At 49.5% G+C, this 18,695-nt stretch overlaps 1 protein-coding gene across 3 annotated transcripts; it reads left to right on the top strand.

Annotated features, from left to right (window-relative positions):
* Positions 1-4,218: 4,218 nt before the first annotated feature.
* SPTSSB (serine palmitoyltransferase small subunit B) lies at positions 4,219-15,460 on the top strand. 3 transcript variants are annotated; one of them, XM_058031411.1, is made up of 3 exons: positions 4,219-4,503; positions 4,807-5,092; positions 13,574-15,460. In XM_058031411.1, the coding sequence occupies exon 3, from the start codon at positions 13,602-13,604 to the stop codon at positions 13,836-13,838; it is 237 nt and encodes a 78-aa protein (XP_057887394.1). In that variant the 5' UTR covers positions 4,219-4,503; positions 4,807-5,092; positions 13,574-13,601; the 3' UTR covers positions 13,839-15,460. The 3 variants fall into 3 exon arrangements, with proteins under 3 accessions (XP_057887394.1, XP_057887393.1, XP_057887395.1); XM_058031412.1 differs by having other exon boundaries at positions 4,461-4,503; positions 4,936-5,092; XM_058031410.1 differs by lacking the exon at positions 4,807-5,092 and having other exon boundaries at positions 4,451-4,503.
* Positions 15,461-18,695: the final 3,235 nt, after the last annotated feature.

Genomic DNA, 18,695 nt, shown 5'->3' with positions numbered 1-18,695 from the left:
CCAGTTATCCCAGTTATCCCAGCAGATCACACACTCTGCTCTTCCAGCCTGGCTGGAGCAATTCAGCATTGGCCAAGGGACACAGCAGGAAGCAGAGATGTGGGAATGTGACTCACCCGGCACTGGAGATCCTGCCCAGCCCTTGTTCTCTTTATTCCTTTACCTTCTAATTAATAACTTGTTCCTGATCCCAGAATTCCACCCAGCACCTCCTCTAGCTGGGTGCAGGCCAATTAACCCAGAACATTAATTGATATTGCTATTGATTTTTTGATATTGAAGAGAACAAGGCTGCTGATAAATAATCCCAATTCCACATAAAACAGATAAAACAGAATTTCTCAGAAGGAACCACGGAACTCATTTGGCACAAAGCTCCCAAGGAAATCACAGCACAAGGGAGGGTCAGACCCGGTCACTGCTGCCACCAACCCCCAGAACAGGAGCTGTGGTGGCACCTGGAGAGACGCTCACCCACAAAGGGCTGTCACCACACCCCACAGGGCTTTGTGCAGCCTGCCCTGTCATTAGATAAAAGGGTTGTTCTCTAATTTGATAAAAGGGTTGTTCTCTAATTTGTCAGCAGAGGGTGGCTGTGGGCAGGATCACCGCACGCCAAATTAGTTGGGAGCACAATTAGCAACACGATAATCTCAGGTTCAGCCAGAGCATCACCTCAGCCCACAATATTCTGCAGACTCTGCCAGATTTCCTTGCTGACCCTGGAAATTTCCTTTCCTTTAATCAGGACAGCCTCACCAGCCAGACAAAACCTGAACAGACACATCCAGATCTCCCAGTGATGGAAAATGAAGAGTTCAGGCTGTGGCTTTGTTGGGTTTGCAGGAACATCCTCAAGTCTGCTGAGGTGGAGGCTTAGATGAGATTTTAGGGAGAAATTCCTCCCTGTGAAGGTGGGGAGAGCACCCAGGGCTGCTCCATCCCTGGCAGTGCCCAAGGCCAGCTTGGATAGGGCTTGGAGTGACCTGGGACAGTGGGAGGTGTCCCTGCCATGGCAGGGTGCAATGAGATGATTTTAAGGTCCCTTCCAAGCCAAACCATTCTGGGATTCTGTGAAATTGGATTTTCTGGGAACTCCTCTGGTGATCCAGGCTGGGAAGAGCCTGAGCTGTTGTGTTCCTGCAGGGCTGGGGCAGCCCAAAGGCTCAGGAAATACTCCCAGACTCTACAAAAGCCATGCTGGCCTCTCTGGCAGGGCAGGGATTTTATTCCTGTCCCCCGGGGCTGAGCTGGACGTTTCCTGCAGGAGCCAAAGCCACGCTGGACTCCCCAGCAATAATTAACACAAATCCCCAGGGGCCAGAGCAGAAAGGGATCAGATCTCCCAGAGCAGCAGCCCCTGGGCAGACAAGGAAACAAACTCCTGTACTTTTATCTGCTTTATGCAGAAATTTGGTCTGATTTTACCATGACAAGCAAAGGGCTCTTAGGGAAGGCTGAAGTTCAAGCAGGTCTGGAGCAGGAGGATGGTAACCCTGAGGAAGTTGGCAATTAAATGTGCTTGTGTTCCTTATCTTTTATTTTATTTATTTTATCTTTGATTGTAAAGCACTGGGAGATTCTGGGGCTCCTTTGCTCAGTGCAAAAGGGTCAGCCTGCAGCTGATAAATGCACGGGTTAGGCTTATAAATAAATTTATTTAACCACATGAAGTCTCTCCTTTTCAAACCCTGCTGTAATAGAAAATTAATTCAAAAGTTAATTCTTAATTTCCCTTTTTTTTTCTTTTTCTGTTTTGTTTATTTGCTTTTCATTCCTTGCAAGGACAATCCAGAGGCTTCTCCTGAGTCAGGGGAGGAAGCAGCAGGAGCACGAAGCTCAGGAGGAAGCAGAGCCGATCAGCAGCAGGGCCTGATAAATCAAACCACAGCCTCCTTTCAAATAAACCCTGTCCTACTTCTCAGAATTCAGAATCCTGAGTTCACTCAGTTCTGGCTTGGGAGGTTCTTCCCTCTGGAAACACCAGCAGGGCCTGGCAGGGCCCCTCAGCCCTGTCTTGTCTCAAGGCAAACAAAACTCTATTATCAGCCAATCTGAAATTTATTGTGAGGCAAATCCTTCTCCGTTTAATAAGCCAGAGTGGGCCAAAGGCAAACTGAGGCATTTACACAGCACTGAACCTTCCTCTGCAGCCTGGCAGTGAAGGGAATGGAGCACCAGGAGAGGCTGAGGGAGCTGGGAAGGGTTTGGGGCACCAGGAGGGGCTGAGGGAGCTGGGAAGGGGCTCAGCCTGGAGAAGAGGGGGATCAGGGGGGACCTTGTGGCTCTGTACAGCTCCTGACAGGAGGGGACAGCCGGGGGGATTCGGGATCTTAGCCCAGGGATGAGGGAACAGCCTCAGGCTGGGCCAGGGGAGGCTCAGTTTGGATTTTGAGAACAATCCCTTCCTGGAAAGGGCTGTCCAGCCCTGGCACAGCCGCCCAAGTCTCCTGGTCTTGAGGTGTTGGGGACCTCCAAGGACTGTTGGAGTCCCCATCCCTGAAGGGATTTAAAGCTGTGGGGTGTGACATTTGGGGACAGGGTTTAGTGGTGGCTTTGGGAACACTTGGACTCAATCATCTTGGAGATCTTTTCCAACCAAAATGATTCCAAGCTCCAGGGATTCTGTGCCCATCAGAAGCAAGGCATCAGCAGCTCATCGGGGTGCTGATGAGACTGTGGGACAGCTTTCTGTAAACTCCTCTCTGGAAAGTTCAGGCCTTGGAATAAATACCCTAAATTACACTGTTATGTGGAGTGATGCCTCAGGTTTAGCTTTTATATTTTCCAGACTCTGTGCTGCTTTAGTGTGTGGGTCTGAGCTTCACATTATGGGATGGTGAGCTGTGTGCACAGAGCAGGAGACAAAACAATTCCTGCTCCAGCTGGGCACCAAGGACAAATGACCCAAATCTCAGCCCAGGAGCACAAACCCCGTGGGCTGGAGAGAGAAAAACAAGCAGGGTGGGACTGCCTGGGCTAAAGCTGCAATGGGACAATGAACTGCAAGGTGCAAATGGAGCAGAACTGATCCCAGGGACAGACCCCGGCAGCGCTCGTGCATTTTGGGGCCATTTTGGTTCATCTTGGGTGCAGCCCTGGCTGGGCTCTGGTGCTGCCCAAGGTGGATCCATGGAGGAGATGCTTTGGATAAATCCCTGCTTTATTCTGGGACCCTGCCCAGCCTCTGCTCCAGGGCAGCCTGCACAAGGCACCAGAGCAGGTGCCCTGATAACCCAAATGGCTTTTGCCAGGACTTTTAGGGGATTGGGTGACACCCACCCACCCATCATTGACAGAACCACTCTGGCCTTTTCAAGCTCTGCCCTCTCAGGGATTTCACCACCCCAGACACAACACCGAGCTCCAGGACAGGCAGAGCTCTGCCCTGGGCTAGGAAGGGACACAACCATCTGTAAATTTTGAACAAAGCCTTTGCATGTGAATATTTTACTATCAAAGGCTAAGCAAGCATCAGTTCCACAGTCAACATCCATAAAAATAGCAGAGGCAGAAAGGGGCACTGCTGGGTTGGGAATGAAAGCCTCACATCCTCGTGGCCCCTTTGTCACCTGCCCTGCTCTGTTTGAGCAAGCTCCTCTTAAAGGCGTTCGCCGTGGAAAGAGCAGATTTAAAGCATCGTTAAAATGTGTTCAAACAGGAAAAGAACAGCTTTAACCCCAGCTGTTACATCTGGCCCTGCAAAGGTTTGCATTCTTTGAGGTCGGAAGGCACCGGTGGGTGCCAGAGCCGCGACACTTTGTTCAGTGAGGGGATCGTGCCTGGAATCCGGCTGCTCCAGGGGAAAATCCGGGAAAAAGCATTTCTGACACTTTTATTCCTCACTTCAACTGCAAAGTTATGTCCTGAAGTAGATGTTTTGGAGCCAGCAGGACACTACAATGAGCTTTTTTTATCTCTGGGACAGAACAAGCTACACAAAGCTGAGCCTCATGTTTGGCAGGGTCGTGCTGCATTCCACGGCATTTCAGGTTAAGTTTTGTGAATTCCTGTCCATCCCCGGGCTGGGGAGCTGCAGACCCCTCACCTGACACCTGGGGGTACCTGATCGGTGTGAAACCACCCCGAACCCCCTTTCCTCCCCCTGGAACACCGCGCTGCAGCTCCGGCTCCTTCCACACATCCCCCTGGAGTCGGGATGCTCGCAGCACCTGCCGGCACCCTCGGCAGGATAACCGCGCTGCAGGGGCGTCTGTCGCGATGGAGGGCTGCCATATGAAGGCTGTCTATCGCGACAGAGGGCTGCGATAAGAAGCCTCGGCGCATCCCGCCGAGCTCACGACGCCAGCTTTTTCCCGGGAAAAGCCAGGGAAGCGCGGCGCCGCAGGAACAGCCGGCGTGCCCGAGGTGCCAGCCGGCTCCGTCCCACGGGTTTCCCCGAGCCCGGCTCGCCGCTCCGCCTCCCCCGCTCCGGGCGCAGCGGCTGCGGCAGCGGGCGGGGCGCGGGGACCGGCCCGGGCCCACGGACAGAGCGGGCGGGAGGTGAGCGCCGGGAGGAGGAGGAGGAGGGAGGAAGGGAGGGGGCAAAGGTGGGGATTTAAGCGCGGGCAGCGCCGGGCTGGGGAGCTGCGGTGCGCGGAGCGGAGGTGAGGGAGGCGCGGCGCCGCGCTGTGCTGCAGCCCGGTGCTTTACATCCCGGTGTTTTACATCCCGGTGTTCTGCAGCCCGGTGTTTTACATCCCGGTGTTCTGCAGCCCGGTGCGCTGCAGCCCAGTGTTCTCGTAGCCCGGGGTTTTGCATCCCGGTGCGCTGCATCTCGGTGTTCTGTATCCTGGTGTTCTGCAGCCCGGTGTTCTGCAGTCCGGTGTTCTATATCGCGGCATTCCAGCATCCCGGAGCTCCCGCATCCCGGTGTTTTACATCTCGGTGTTCCCGCATCCCGGTGCTCTGCATCCCGGCGTTCCCGCATCCCAGAGCTCCCGGTGCCGGCCCTCATTCCCCGCTCGGCTCAGCTCGGCTCAGCTCGGCTCGCCCAAGGGCACCGCGGCGGAGGCGCGTCCCGGAGCATCCCCAGCAGGGCCGGTGACCTTGGCGAGCGCGGCCGCGGCCACGGCGAGTCCCCGGCGGCTCGGTAAGGATCGGGGCAGGCCCGGTAAGGAGCGGGGCAGGCCCGGTAAGGAGCGGGGCTGGCAGCCGCAGGAGCCGGGGTTGCTGCGCTGTGCCTCCCCGCAGGGAGATGCCGGCTCTCCGGCCGCACCTGCAGCTCCAGAGAGGGCTCGGGGCATCCTGAGATGGCCTTCGAGGTCCCTTCCAAGCCAGACCGTGCCGTCATTCCGGGACTTGTTGCTGCAGCCCTGCAGCCGGGGGTTCGCTTCCAGGTGGCAGGAGGGTGGTTTGCCTTAGGGATTCCCTAAAAACAGTAAAACGGCCAGGAGAGGGAAGGGGGATGGAGGAGGCTGTGCTGCTCACTGAGCTGGGAACGCTCATCGCCGGCAGATTTTTCTTCTCTGCTTCTCTTAGTTGCCTTCAGAGGGAAGCAGGTGCAAGCCCTGCCTTCCCTGCTGGATAAACGCTGGATAATATGGAGGAGAATCCCTGCAATAAACGCTGTGGCTCTGCTTAGTCAGCACAAGGCACTTTGGGGGATTTTAATGCTTTAGGAATTGGGATGCTGGGTTTTCTTTCTCTGATGAATATCACAAGTATGGTACAAATAACTGCAATTCCAGGAGTGCTTGGATTGATTTCTGGTGGGGAGAAGCAGGGAAGCTGTGCATGGAGCATGGATGTTATTCCAAGATTGCAGCTGGAATGGGAGATGCTGAAACACTGCCTGGGGAGCAGCCTGGGCCCATGGCAATGCTTGTGCCACCCCTCTGTGCCCAGAAAGCGCCCACAGCACCAGGACACAGAGCTCCAGCTGGCTGGGAGGCAGCCAGGGCTCTGCTCTGAGTCCTGCCAAGCCACATTTTATGGAGCTTTGCATTTGTTTTATGGAGGATATCAACAGCTTTGTGTGTCCCAATCTGTTTGCTCACAGCCTGCAAAGGAAGCTGTTCCTCACTGCATAGATGGGGTTAAATCTGTGAAAAAAGTGCATCTCCTTTTTTGTTTCTTATCTGTTGCAAGCATCTCGCTCCAATTTTGCTCTTCCCCTCTGGAGCAGTGACTGGAGTGGTGCAACTCTGCTTCCTTTGATGAGATCTCAGGGAGATGCCCTTGCACAAGAGTTTGGTCCCATTTTCCAGCAATACCTGTCATAGCTGTGACAATATTCACCTCCTCACGTTGCACACAACCCAAGCTGCTACTTTCAGCTGCCTCAGAAATGACTCAGAGCAAAGCAAAGAAGTCTGAATAAAATAAGGGCTACAACTGCAAGTAAATCTTATTTTAGAGCCCAGACATCTCGGTTATTTTGTTGGTAGATTGATGTGTTTACACAACCTCCTGAACTTGGAAGCCTTCAGAGGATGTAGACGATGTCCCAAATCTCACAAGGAACTGGGGTTTGTCACCAGGAGCAAATGCAAAACCTCTCTGAGATATTCTGGAACAGTTCTTTAAGAACTCTCAATTTTTAAGTGTTTCCAGCTTAAACCTGCTGCTGCTCTCTAGTCCCAAATTTGAGGTTTTGGTTGGGAATAGTTCTGTTCAATACCATGTTCCTAAACTATACTTACACTCAAAATAGAGGGAAAGGTTTCCCTTTTTCCCTTTCCCTGGGATTCAATTTGCCATTTTCCCATCTCCTCTGGCAGAGCTGCTCACCTGTTCTGCCCCAAGGTACAAATCCAGAGCCCAAACCATGCCCAGCCCAGGAAAGCTGGAAAGGAAGGGATCTGTACCAAAACTGCAGCTGGTTATATAAGGAAACAACTGAGGAAACTTCAGGGGAGGGAAGAACAGGAAAATTGTTGAAAAATTAATTTAGCCTTGGAAGAAAATGGGACAGAGCTGCTCCAGGAATGTTGTTAGTACAGAGAAGCTGCATCTTCTCTTCTCCCTGTGCCTGAGTAAGGAGGGGATTGGGCACTGATAAATCAGCCAGGCTGCAAAGGCAGGGGCTGCTGAGTTATTCAGAGCTGTGCCTTTGCTGGGAGCAGCCTCCAGCTGTCAGGGGCAGGTAAGGCAGGAAATCAGCCCCAAATTCTGCAGTACTGGGCTGGTACTGCATGGTCAGAGGCCTCTCTCCAAAGGAGATCCTGTGGGTGCTGCAGAGCAGCCTCTGCTTTCCTGAGGGTGAAAAATTCATGGATCTCATTTGAAAGGACTTTTCCACATGGTTGTAGGACACCATAAACTCCATCTGTGTACTCTACTCAACTGAAGGAGAAAATTCAGCCATGCCCTGGCTGCTGTCCCCTGCAGCAGGCAAGGCAGGCTGACAGGAATCCCCTGCTGCAGAATCCTCTGCTCCAGGCAGAGATGCAGCTGAGTTCCAGCCCCAAAGCCCAGAACTGCAGCAGGAGGAGCACACACACAGATCAGGGTCCGGGTGGAGACGAGGAAGTCGGCTCTCAGACTTTGTGCAGGCGTGGCACAGCCACTCGAGGAGGGGTTTGAGGTTCCCAGGGGTAACAGGAACTCTTCCTGGACAGGGAATGCTCCTGGGCTTGGTGTGCACTGAGCAGCATTTCAAAGAACCAAAATAGCACCTGCGTGCTGCCACTGAGGCCAGCAGGAAGGAAGTTGGGGTTAAAGATTAGGAAGATGCTGGAATTCACTCTCCTGAGCCAGGTAAGGCAGAAACAGGGCTGCAAACACCGCTGCTCTTCCTGCCTCACCCCTTCCTCTCCTGGGAGATTTGATTTCCAGCAAAGCCCACGGGCTCAGCCCAGCCACGCTCACCCACGTGCAGAATGGCTGAGTCATGAGCAGCACCAGCACTTCCCAGCTCAGACCCTCATCCTGTGCTGCACAGGACATGTGGAAGGGATCCACATCTCCTGGGGCTCTGCAAGGGATGGCCAAGGGTGCTGAGGGAGGGGAACCAGGATTGCTTCCCTCTGCTGTGTGCTCCACAATTCCAGGGGTGGTTATTTATCCAAATCTGCAAGGCAAGGTGATTTTTGAGCTGTAGCCTTGTCTTTCAGCCTCGCCCCTTCCACTCCTGGAAGAAATATATATTTTTTTCATTGCTAGAAGAAATATATATTTCTTCCAACAATCCCCACAGGTTCTGCAGTGCACTCCAGAATTCCAGGAAGGGTTATTTATTAAAATCTGCAAGTCAAGGTGGTTTTTGAGGTGTAGCCTTGCCTTTCAGCCTTGCCCCTTCCACTCCTGGAAGAAATACATATTTCTTTCATTGCTTTCAGTGCACTCTAGAATCCCAGGTGTGGTTATTTATTCAAGGTGGCTTTTGAGGTGCGTTCTTGTCTGCAGTGGGAGCTGTGCTGGGATTGATGCTGCTCTTCTCATTCCTGGGATTTTCTCCCTGGGAGAACAAGCTGGAGGTTAAATTTACAGATCCATGTGGGAGAGCTTCAGGAACCTGAGGGCTCTGCTTGCCAGGAGGGGAAGGCAGATCTCAGGGCTGGGCTGCTGCTCCATGGACACGCTCCGTGCGGGATCAGAGCTGCAGGGATGAAACAGAGGAATGGGCTGGGGTGCTGCTCCCAGGAAATTCTGGGATTTGGATGCCCTGGAATGGGCTGAAGTGGTGTTCCCATCAAATCTGGGATTTGGATCTCCTGGAACAGGCTGAGGTGCTGTTCCCAAGAAATTCTGGGATGTGGAATTCCCTGGAATCTGCTGCCTCATTTCAATTTCTGCCCAAGTACTGATTATTTCATCCCTTGATCCCTTGTGCACCATGCTTGGTGCTCACTGAATAAAACATGAATGGAAATGCCTGGGAATGGGAATGGGAGTGGGGATGGGAATAGGAATGGGAATGGAGATGGGGATGGGGATGGGGATGGGAATCCCTTCCTGGTTGTGCTTGCACTTGGAGTTGTCAGCCTGAATAAAATCCCTGGGCACATCCCAGAATTCTGTCAGCATTAAGAGGGACAAGATGGTGCCTTGGACAAATCAGGATATTCAGCAGGACAAACCCATGAAGTTACAGATAAGAACAGCTGCACATCAGTAACTTGCAGACAGGATTTCCATTCCAATCCCAAGGAGGTGATTGCCCATTTAGCTTCTAATATCCAAGATTATTTACAGATCAGACAAGTTTAAATTCAGTCTGGCACTTTGCCTGGCTGCACCTGCCTTCATGTGGGTGCTGGTGGGACTGGAACCTCCTCAGGGACTCGTGCAAGGATTTTATTTAAGCTCCAGCACCAGAGGATTCCCTCAGGATGCTCCAAACCCCATCCACTCTTGCTGCTGGGCTACCCCAGCAATTATCCAGCAAGTGGTCACTTTTAGCCAATTAAATATTTGTATTTTGGGGATGGATTGATTGTTTGCTGCTTTCATTCCTCATCTCATCCCTTCTTTCCATTTAAAGCAGCAGAGGTCACCTGTTGAATGGTCATGAGGCCATTTCCAGCTCCAGGCTTTGTTTTTGCCCACTCCAGATGAACTTTTCCTGAATATCTGTTGGAACCCTTTTTCCCTGGATGTGTAACTCAGCCAACCCCTCCTGCTGAGGGCATCAGGTGTTTTTTAAGCACTCTCTGGAAACCAGTCTCTCCCAGTTCCCCTCCAAGAATGTTTCTTTCCACAGGAATTTCCCAGCAGGAGCTGTCTGGCCACGGGTCAGAGCTGCAGATTGAAAATGTGACCAAAATTCCCCAAATCCCAGCTGCTCAATGCAGAAATTATATATTAAAGGACCTAACATTGGCATCTTCTAACTCCCAGCTAGCTCTGACTCCAAAAAATAAGGTCATTAGTAAGGAAATTTGGGAAATTAGTGTGCTCTGAAATGGAACCTTGATATCTGGATGATGATTTATCTTTTCAGCTGCCCTAATCACAGACATGTGTCAACAAGCAAGAAAACCAGGCAGCCACTTAAAACACTAAAAGCTGCTTTACAGGTTTCTCTTCTTGCATTTTTTTTTTCTCTTGGAGGTGCAAGTGCTGAAAATAACCTCAATATTGCTTAACAGGAGCTGAATTCTCCTCATTTCACTCATAGCTGGCTGTAACAGTCCCGTGGCCTCTGAACAGGAAGGCATTTCCCCAGCACCTCGGAATGTTTCAATCCAAATTTGTAGACAAATGAATGCTGAGTTAAAATTGCATAAGAACAAATTATCTCCTGCTCTGGAATAGTGGGAACTGATGAGTGAATAACTCAGGGCCCTTTCAAGTGGGAGTGCCAGCTGGAATAGAATAAAGCACAGGCATGGACGTGAAGCCTCTCTAGGAGGAATCCTGTTTAAAATACAGATTTTTAGCCTCTAAAGTTTGCCTAGTAATCTGCTGTTCCTTTTGATTGCTGCTACAGTTAATTTGGGTGGTAGAGCTGCCACAGACCTCTGCAGGTGTGGGGTTTGGGGCCACTCCTCATTCCTCATAAGGGGATGCAAATTGTGCCTTCCCCAGGGGATCTGTGTGACAGTGCCACAGAGGAGCCCCATCTCTCATTGCCTCAGCTGCTTGCAAATGGCTTTTTCCCCTTCCCCTCCTGTGTTTTCCTTTATCAATTATGCATCTGGAGTTGTGTTATCCCTGCACAGCTCCCTGCTCTCAGGCTGCATGAAGTGCAGAAGTGTGTCAGTGGTGAGGGCACAGGCTGTAATTTGCTTTTGCCTTTTACTTATCCCAACCTGCAGCATTCATTAGGAGACCTCAGAGCAGGAAGGCAGCTCGTGTTCCTCCTGGAATTCCAGAATGCCTGGGGATGGAATTGCTGCCAGGATGGAATTACTGTGCTGGGGCTGCAGGGAAATGCAATCCCCAGGCTGGAAAAAAGGTGCCGAGGGCTTTGGTTAAACCCAAAGGGCTGCTCATCATTTCAACTGCCTCATCCTTTATTCACGTGGCCCTCCAAGGGGTGATGGTGAGGCTGCAGCCTGGAATATCAGTAAAACCAGCCTGGGGGATGTTTTTCCTGTCTGTGGCTGTCCTTCAGCAGCTCTGGATGGAGATGCACAGGGCTGGGAGCAGCTCTGGATGGAGATGGAGATGCACAGGGTGTGCACAGGGTGTGAGCAGCTCTGGGCACTCAGACACCCCCAGCACTGCTCCAGCCTTGCAGCTGCTCTGGGCAGGGGTGGGGATCAGCAGGGATTACCCACGGAAGGGATGAGTTTAACCAGCACAGCCCTAACCCCAGTGTAAACCCCATAATCCTGGGAGGGGGCTCTTCTCCTTCTCCTTCTCCTTCTCCTTCTCCTTCTCCTTCTCCTTCTCCTTCTCCTTCTCCTTCTCCTTCTCCTTCTCCTTCTCCTTCTCCTTCTCCTTCTCCTTCTCCTTCTCCTTCTCCTTCTCCTTCTCCTTCTCCTTCTCCTTCTCCTTCTCCTTCTCCTTCTCCTTCTCCTTCTCCTTCTCCTTCTCCTTCTCCTTCTCCTTCTCCTTCTCCTCCTCCTCCTCCTCCTCCTCCTCCTCCTCCTCCTCCTCCTCCTCCTTCTCCTTCTCCTTCTCCTTCTCCTTCTCCTTCTCCTTCTCTTTCTCCTCCTCCTCCTCCTCCTCCTCCTCCTCCTCCTCCTCCTCCTCCTCCTTCTCCTTCTCCTCCTCCTTCTCCTTCTCCTTCTCCTTCTCCTTCTCCTTCTCCTTCTCCTTCTCCTTCTCTTTCTCCTCCTCCTCCTCCTCCTCCTCCTCCTCCTCCTCCTCCTCCTCCTCCTCCTCCTCCTCCTCCTCCTCCTCCTCCTCCTCCTCCTGCTCTTTTTGCAGAAAGTCTGACCAGAGGCACTTTTGGCTCCCAGGGAGCCCCACTTTGCCAGCTGTGCCACTTTCTCTGAAGGCTCTGCAATATTTCCAAGGCTTTAAGGCCTCTCTCTCTGGAGTTGTGCCTTCCAGTAGATGATGTGAAAGGAATCAGCTTCCATTCATGTCTGGCCAAGAGCAGTGGTGCCTTCCTCCCCAGGCTGAACCCCTGCAAGGAAAGCTGGTCACAGACACAGCCACTGCTACATTTAAATGTTGATCTGTCCCCAAAAGTGTTTAGGAACTTTCTTGCTCTAGGAAATATGGGAAGATGGAAGTGAAGGAAATGCTTTGGGAGCATTAGTAGGGAAAACTTCATTTTCGTGAATCCTATATCCCCCCAGAACAGAGCAGGAAACCACTGAATATTGGAATATTTTTCACCTATATCAGTGGCCCATTCTTATTTTAATTCCAGGTACAAATTTCCCAGTGCTGCTTCAGGATCTGCTGCTTCGAGGGACAGCAAAGCTCTGCTGCCCCAAACTCACTGTGAACACCACACTGGAGGGCTGTGATGTGCCCAAGCCTCTTTGCTCTGGCATTTCAGGCAGCACAAGTGTAGAAGAAAATGGGGCATTGGGAGGTTTTCCAGCAGGGAATCTGTGAATTCCCTGTGGACTGATCTGCTTGGAAAGTCCTCAAACCCCAAAATAACAGAATCCTGCTGGAAAGCCTTGAACACTTTCTTGTCATTCTGTTTTCTCTAAATAGATGCTTTTAGCCTGCATTTAAAGATTGTTTCAGATGCCAAAAATCACATTTAACAATGAACAGTGGAGGCAAACCCTATTTCCTGTTTAATTCTTGCTCAGCCATTCTCCTTCCCAAGTGGAGCTGGGAACAATGAATGCATAAAGGCATTACCCAAGAGGAAAATCTGTCCTAGATTTGTAATTTCCATTAAATATTCTTTTAATCTGTAACATTTTTCATTTCTTTGGAATGAACTGCAAAAAAAATCCTTCTGCAATCAGAGATTACTTTTTTCTCCCTCTCTCTTTCATAACTTGGTTTTTCCTCCCAACAATTGCAGACCAATAAAAACCATTATCAAAAGTAAGCAGAGCAGTTTTTACAGGGCAGTTGTTTTAGTCTTATCTTTATTCCGGGGCATGCCCGGAACTTATGGAACATTTATGGAACTTACGGAACATTTATGGAATTTATAGAACATTTATGGAATTTTTGGAACATTCCTGGAAGCTGACCCAAAGCCTTTCTTTTAAAATGCCTATTTCCCTGATTTCCACAGGGAATGGTTAGGAAAACACATTTGGAATGTGGCAATTGATGGAATCACAAAGCCTTTCTTTTAAAATGCCTATTTCCCCGATTTCCACAAGAAATAGGATGGGAAAACCCACTTGGAATGTGGGAATTGATAGAATCACAAAGCCTTTATTTTTAAATGTTTATTTTCCTGATTTCCACAAGAAACGGGATAGGAAAACCCACTTGGAATGTGGGAATTGATAGAATCACAGGAAGGTTTGGGTTGGAAGGGAGTTTAATCACCAGTCCCAGGCCTGCCATGGTCAGGGACACCTTCCACTATCCCAGCTCACTCCAACCTGGCCTTGGACACTTCCAGGGATGGATCAGCTTTTCTGGGAATGCCCAACTGCTGCAGCTCCAATAACTGAGCAGCAGCTGCAGAACCCATCCATGCCCTTTGGTGCAGGGGAGCTGGTGGCACTGACACCTCAGAGAACGAGTCTGTGTAGTGTTTCCACGGGACGCCCCCGCTGTAATCCCAATTTCCCTGTCATTCCAGGCGCCCTCCAAGCCCCCTGGAGCTGAAGATGGACGTGAAGAGGGTGAAGGACTACCTGTACTGGCTGTACTACCAGTACCAGCTGGTGACGTGCAGCTACGTGCTGGAGCCCTGGGAGCAGTCCATGTTCCACACCATCACGGTCACCGTGCTGGCCATGGTGGTCTACACCGCCTACGTCTTCGTGCCCATCCACGTCCGCCTGGCCCTGCAGTTCTTCTCACAGATCTTCGGCTCGCAGCCTGAGGGGGCAGTGCTGAACTGAGCCGGGCCCAGCAGGGCCCAGCAGCGCTGTGGAATGGCTCACAAATGGTTCCTGCTGAGGAAAACCCTGCTTGATTCACCTCCGGGGATGGAGAGCGGAGCGAGGCGCTGAGCACGGCCCCTCTTCCATGGACACTCTGGGAATGGCACAGGACCCACACAGCTCCCACCTCCGGCAGCAAACCCCATCTCCTGATCCATCCTTCTCTGCCATTCTCTGTCCCAGTGCTGCTTCAGGATCTGCTGCTTCGAGGGACAGCAAAGCTCTGCTGCCCCAAACTCACTGTGAACACCACACTGGAGGGCTGTGATGTGCCCAAGCCTCTTTGCTCTGGCATTTCAGGCAGCACAAGTGTAGAAGAAAATGGGGCATTGGGAGGTTTTCCAGCAGGGAATCTGTGAATTCCCTGTGGACTGATCTGCTTGGAATGTCCTCAAACCCCAAAATAACAGAATCCTGCTGGAAAGCCTTGAACACTTTCTTATCATTCTGTTTTCTCTAAATAGATGCTTTTAGCCTGCATTTAAAGATGGTTTCAGATGCCAAAAAGCACATTTAACAATGAACAGTGGAGGCAAACCCTATTTCCTGTTTAATTCTTGCTCAGCCATTCTCTTTCCCAAGTGGAGCTGGGACCAATGAATGCATAAAGGCATTACCCAAGAGGAAAATCTGTCCTAGATTTGTAATTTCCATTAAATATTCTTTTAATCTGTAACGTTTTTCATTCCTTTGGAAATGAGCTGCACCCAATCACTCTGGCAGAGGTTGTTTTGGTGGCTCCTCACACCCAAAGTTCTACCAACACAGTGCAGGGGCCAGGTTAGAGGAGATAAAAAATGAGGATATCCAGCAGGATTGGAGAGCTCATGTCTGGCTGGTTGGTGACTTCCAGGCTTCAATGGATGGGAGAGGAGTTTGGAAGAGAAAGGAACAGGAGGATGAACTCAAATCCAGCTTTTTTCATGTCTAAGTTCCTGTGTTTGAGTTCAGATGGTCTAAAATATTTTCTTTTTGGAAAAATGTCCTCCACCTCATCTTGCAGCTCAGTGAGGATGACAGGAAGGAGCAGCCCTGCTCTGTCTCAGTGCCCTCCTGCCTTCTCTGATGAAAATCAAAATCTTTTCTTGCTGCTCCCACTCTCCAAGGTAGCAAAGTGCAAATCAGCACCAGGGGAAGAGGATCCAGAGTGGAAATAATATTTTAATGCCTGCAGGGAAGGCTTAGAGAGATCTCCTTTACAAAGAAGAAACTGGATTTATTACCATTGCCTGTGGGGAGGTTTTGAAACAATGGGAGGCTTGTTTGGTTTTCACTGTACACAAATCAAACGTGGGTGCCAAATCATAAATTACAGCTGCACTCTGCACGTCTCTACCAGCTGATGCTCCTGTTAGTAGAAGTGAGAAGTGCAAAATGTAAATAGCTTTCAAATGATGTTTGCACAGTTCTAGATTAAAGGGAAAACCCTCTAAACTCCTTTCTCAAGCTGCAGTGGGCTCCTGCATGCTTCAGAGCACAAATTTGTTTGGAAACGAAGACATGTGGTGAAGGTTGCCCAGATCTGAACATGTGTATGCAGTTTTTTCAGCCAAAAAAAAAAAAATTTTATTCTACACAAACGATCTCTGGCTGCATGACTCAGCTCTTCTGTGTTTTCCACTCATTCATAAATATTCTGCATGTGTGTGGGCCAGGCTGGCACCGTGTAAGAAGGATTATTTTGTGGTGAATGTTTTGGGGAGAGGTTGGAGAATCCTTTAAATGGATCTGGGGTGAGTGAACTTCAGTGCAAGAGCTCTCCTGTTTCTGGAGGGAAAAAAAACCCTCTGATCTGCTTCAAATTAAGGCATTATCAAGTAGCTGAGTGTGCTGAGAGCTTTGGGCTCCAACAGGAGCTGTCCTGACAGTTTATCACAGTTGGGAACTGCAAACACGAGGTGCCAAGCTGTAATCACACCTCGAGTAATGAGCACAGCACTGGAGGAGATGAAAAATGGCAAAACCTGGGGCCATTCCTCTTGAAAGTGTCTGTAAAATAGACTAAAAGTCATAATCCCAACGCTGGAGGTGAAAAGTGAGAATATTTACTCAGCAAGTTGGTATAAATTCTGTCTCCGAGTGGGTTTAAATTCTATCTCCAAAGATTCTGCTCATCTAGAAAATATGATGATGTGTGTGAGTGCCAGGGCTCCTCCTCATCAGTCCTGTTCCCATTAATTTTTAATTCCTCCAAAAGTGGATTTCTTCCCCACACCACCAAACTCAACTTTCAGAACACAAGGAAAAGTTTTTTTTGTCCAGGAATGCAAAGGTTGAAGCTGCTATCTGCAGGAGCCCACACCCGGTGGAACATTGCTCTTTAAACATCTCATTTGGCAAACAGAACATGGGGAGGACTTTGTTCAGGATTTCCATTGCCCTGCCATGGTGGGATCCATGCAAAGCATTTTCCTTCCTTATTGTGCCTGTTCCCTGTGTTTGGCTTTGGGAGGTGCAGGGAGTGGCAGGGAAACAGCAGCAGGTGCTTTTGGGGAGGGTCCCTGCAGCTTGAACCAAGTAAAAACTCATTTTTTGTGTGTGAATTCTTCACCTTCTTCATTAAATTTTAAAGGGTTTGGGCAAGAGGTATTTCCTAGGAAGGAAAGAAGCAGCTGAAAACAATCTCTGCTAAAAACCTTCGGAGATTTCCCCAGCCCTTTGCACTTCTCCTCGCATCCAAAAAGCTGGAATAACCCTCCCTACATCATATTCCAAATCACTGGGTTCCAGCAGGAGACTTTGAAGGATTTTGGCACTCAGCAGGGAACAGAAGCTTTTTTTTCCCCCAGCTGAAAGAGAGAGGAGGTGAGATAACACTTCTGACAGCTTGAGACCACACCACAGCTTAGGAAACTCTTCCAGCTCTAAAATCCTTTTCCCTGGGGAAAAAAAAATCATTCCTGGACAATGGGAAGAGGTTTCCATGGGATCCCAGCTGCACATGAAGGTGGGATGGTGGAAATTTGGAGCTCCCAGTAACACCAGTATGCCCACTACAGGGTGACAGCTCTCTTGTGAGGGATGTGATGTCAGGCTCTTTATAAAAGTCTCTTTTCTCCTGCTTCATTACAGTTCCATGTTAATTGTAGTTAATTGCTTCACTGGGCTAATTGTAGCACAGCAGCTGGAAGTGTTCACACCAAAAATAATCCAAATAAAAAGAGGAAAGAGAACCAATAATCCAGCAGTGAAAAAGGGAACAAAGGCAGAACAGGAGATGATCCAATTCCAGCTGCATTGACCCTGAAAGTACAAATGCCCCATTAATTTAAGGAATGAGAAATGTTGGGGCTCAGCTGGCCAGCACCATACACCTCTTGTTTAAAACTCATTTTCTTCATTTCATCTCATCAGAATTCTCAATTATCCTGCCATAAAAGTTTCCTGGCCAATTTCATGGATCACCTCCCACATCCATTACTGAGGGCCACAACACACCAAACCATGAACCTCCAGAACCTTCCTCCCAAGCCCCTGAGGGCAGCTTTTACCCAAAACTATCAAAAACAGCTTCCCAAAGCCCTGAGGGCAGCTTTTACCCAAAACCATCAAAACCAGCTTCCCAAAACCCTGAGGGCAGCTTTTACCCAAAACTATCAAAAACAGCTTCCCAAGGACCCTGAGGGCAGCTTTTACCCCAAATCATCAAAAACAGCTTCCCAAAGCCCTGAGGGCAGCTTTTACCCAAAACTATCAAAAACAGCTTCTCAAGGACCCTGAGGGCAGCTTTTACCCAAAACTATCAAAAACAGCTTCCCAAGGACCCTGTGGGCAGCTTTTACCCAAAACTATCAAAAACAGCTTCCCAAAACCATCAAAAACAGCTTCCCAAAGCCCTGAGGGCAGCTTTTACTCAAAACCATCAAAAACAGCTTCTCAAGGACCCTGTGGGCAGCTTTTACCCAAAACTATCAAAAACAGGGATCAGGATCACCACCAGTGCCACTGCACGTCTGAGTGTCCAATTTACTCAGAATTCCAGGGAAAATTCCTGTGCTTATGGAATTTTGAAATCTTAAACAAGCTGGGGGTTTTTTATTTGTTTTTGTTTTTGTTTTTGGTTTTTGGTTTTTGTTTTTGTTTTTTGGTTGGTTTTTTGTTGCTGGTTTTTTTTTGGTTTTTGGTCTTTTTTTTGTTTAAAGTTTTCTCATCGTTGTAATTCAGCCATAATCTAAAATTCTTACTTCAGATGCTCCAGTCCTAAATTTAATTCCCTGATTATTTGGAAGTTAGGGAAAAAATTCACACAACTGCTTAAGCCATGGTAAAAGAAGCCCAGCAGGTGTGGGAGAGTCAGCAGAACCACACAAACAGCAAATTACAGTCGTGCAGCACCAGTGAGAGCCAGAATTGGGACAATTCTCCCAGATGAATTGCTGCACCCCAGGGCACAGACGTGGACAAGTGGCCACGTGCCAGGCTGAGCACTGAAATTAAAGCAGAACAGGCAGATTTACAAATGAAATATTACAAAATGTGGAATAATTAACTTTCTCTTAATCACACACAATGATCAATATTCATGCAGCAAAAGCAGCTCTCTCCTCTAGCCCCTACCCAAATAATTTCAGTTATTTTTCCCTCAAGCACCAAACAACAGCTGAATATCCTGAAATCCTTCCACAAACTGAAAAACTGGGAGGTGAGGAGCAAAGCTGGACTCAAAGTGCAAATCTCAGATCCAACATCAAACCACCCAAAGCAGCCCTGCTGCAAACTTGTGGTAGTCAAGGGAATCAGGGAGCCGAAACCAATGAAATGTTCAGGGAAAATAACCCCAGGAAATGGAGAATTCAGGGTTTGTGAGCTGACAGA

The sequence above is a fragment of the Melospiza georgiana genome, chromosome 10, assembly GCF_028018845.1.
Source record: "Melospiza georgiana isolate bMelGeo1 chromosome 10, bMelGeo1.pri, whole genome shotgun sequence".
Taxonomy (NCBI): Eukaryota; Metazoa; Chordata; class Aves; order Passeriformes; family Passerellidae; genus Melospiza; species Melospiza georgiana.
This window is presented reverse-complemented; position numbering and strand designations above follow the sequence as displayed.

Bases quoted from the DNA above. Each gene is read 5' to 3' on its own strand.
- SPTSSB (XM_058031411.1), top strand. From the start codon at position 13,602: ATGGACGTGAAGAGGGTGAAGGACTACCTGTACTGGCTGTACTACCAG.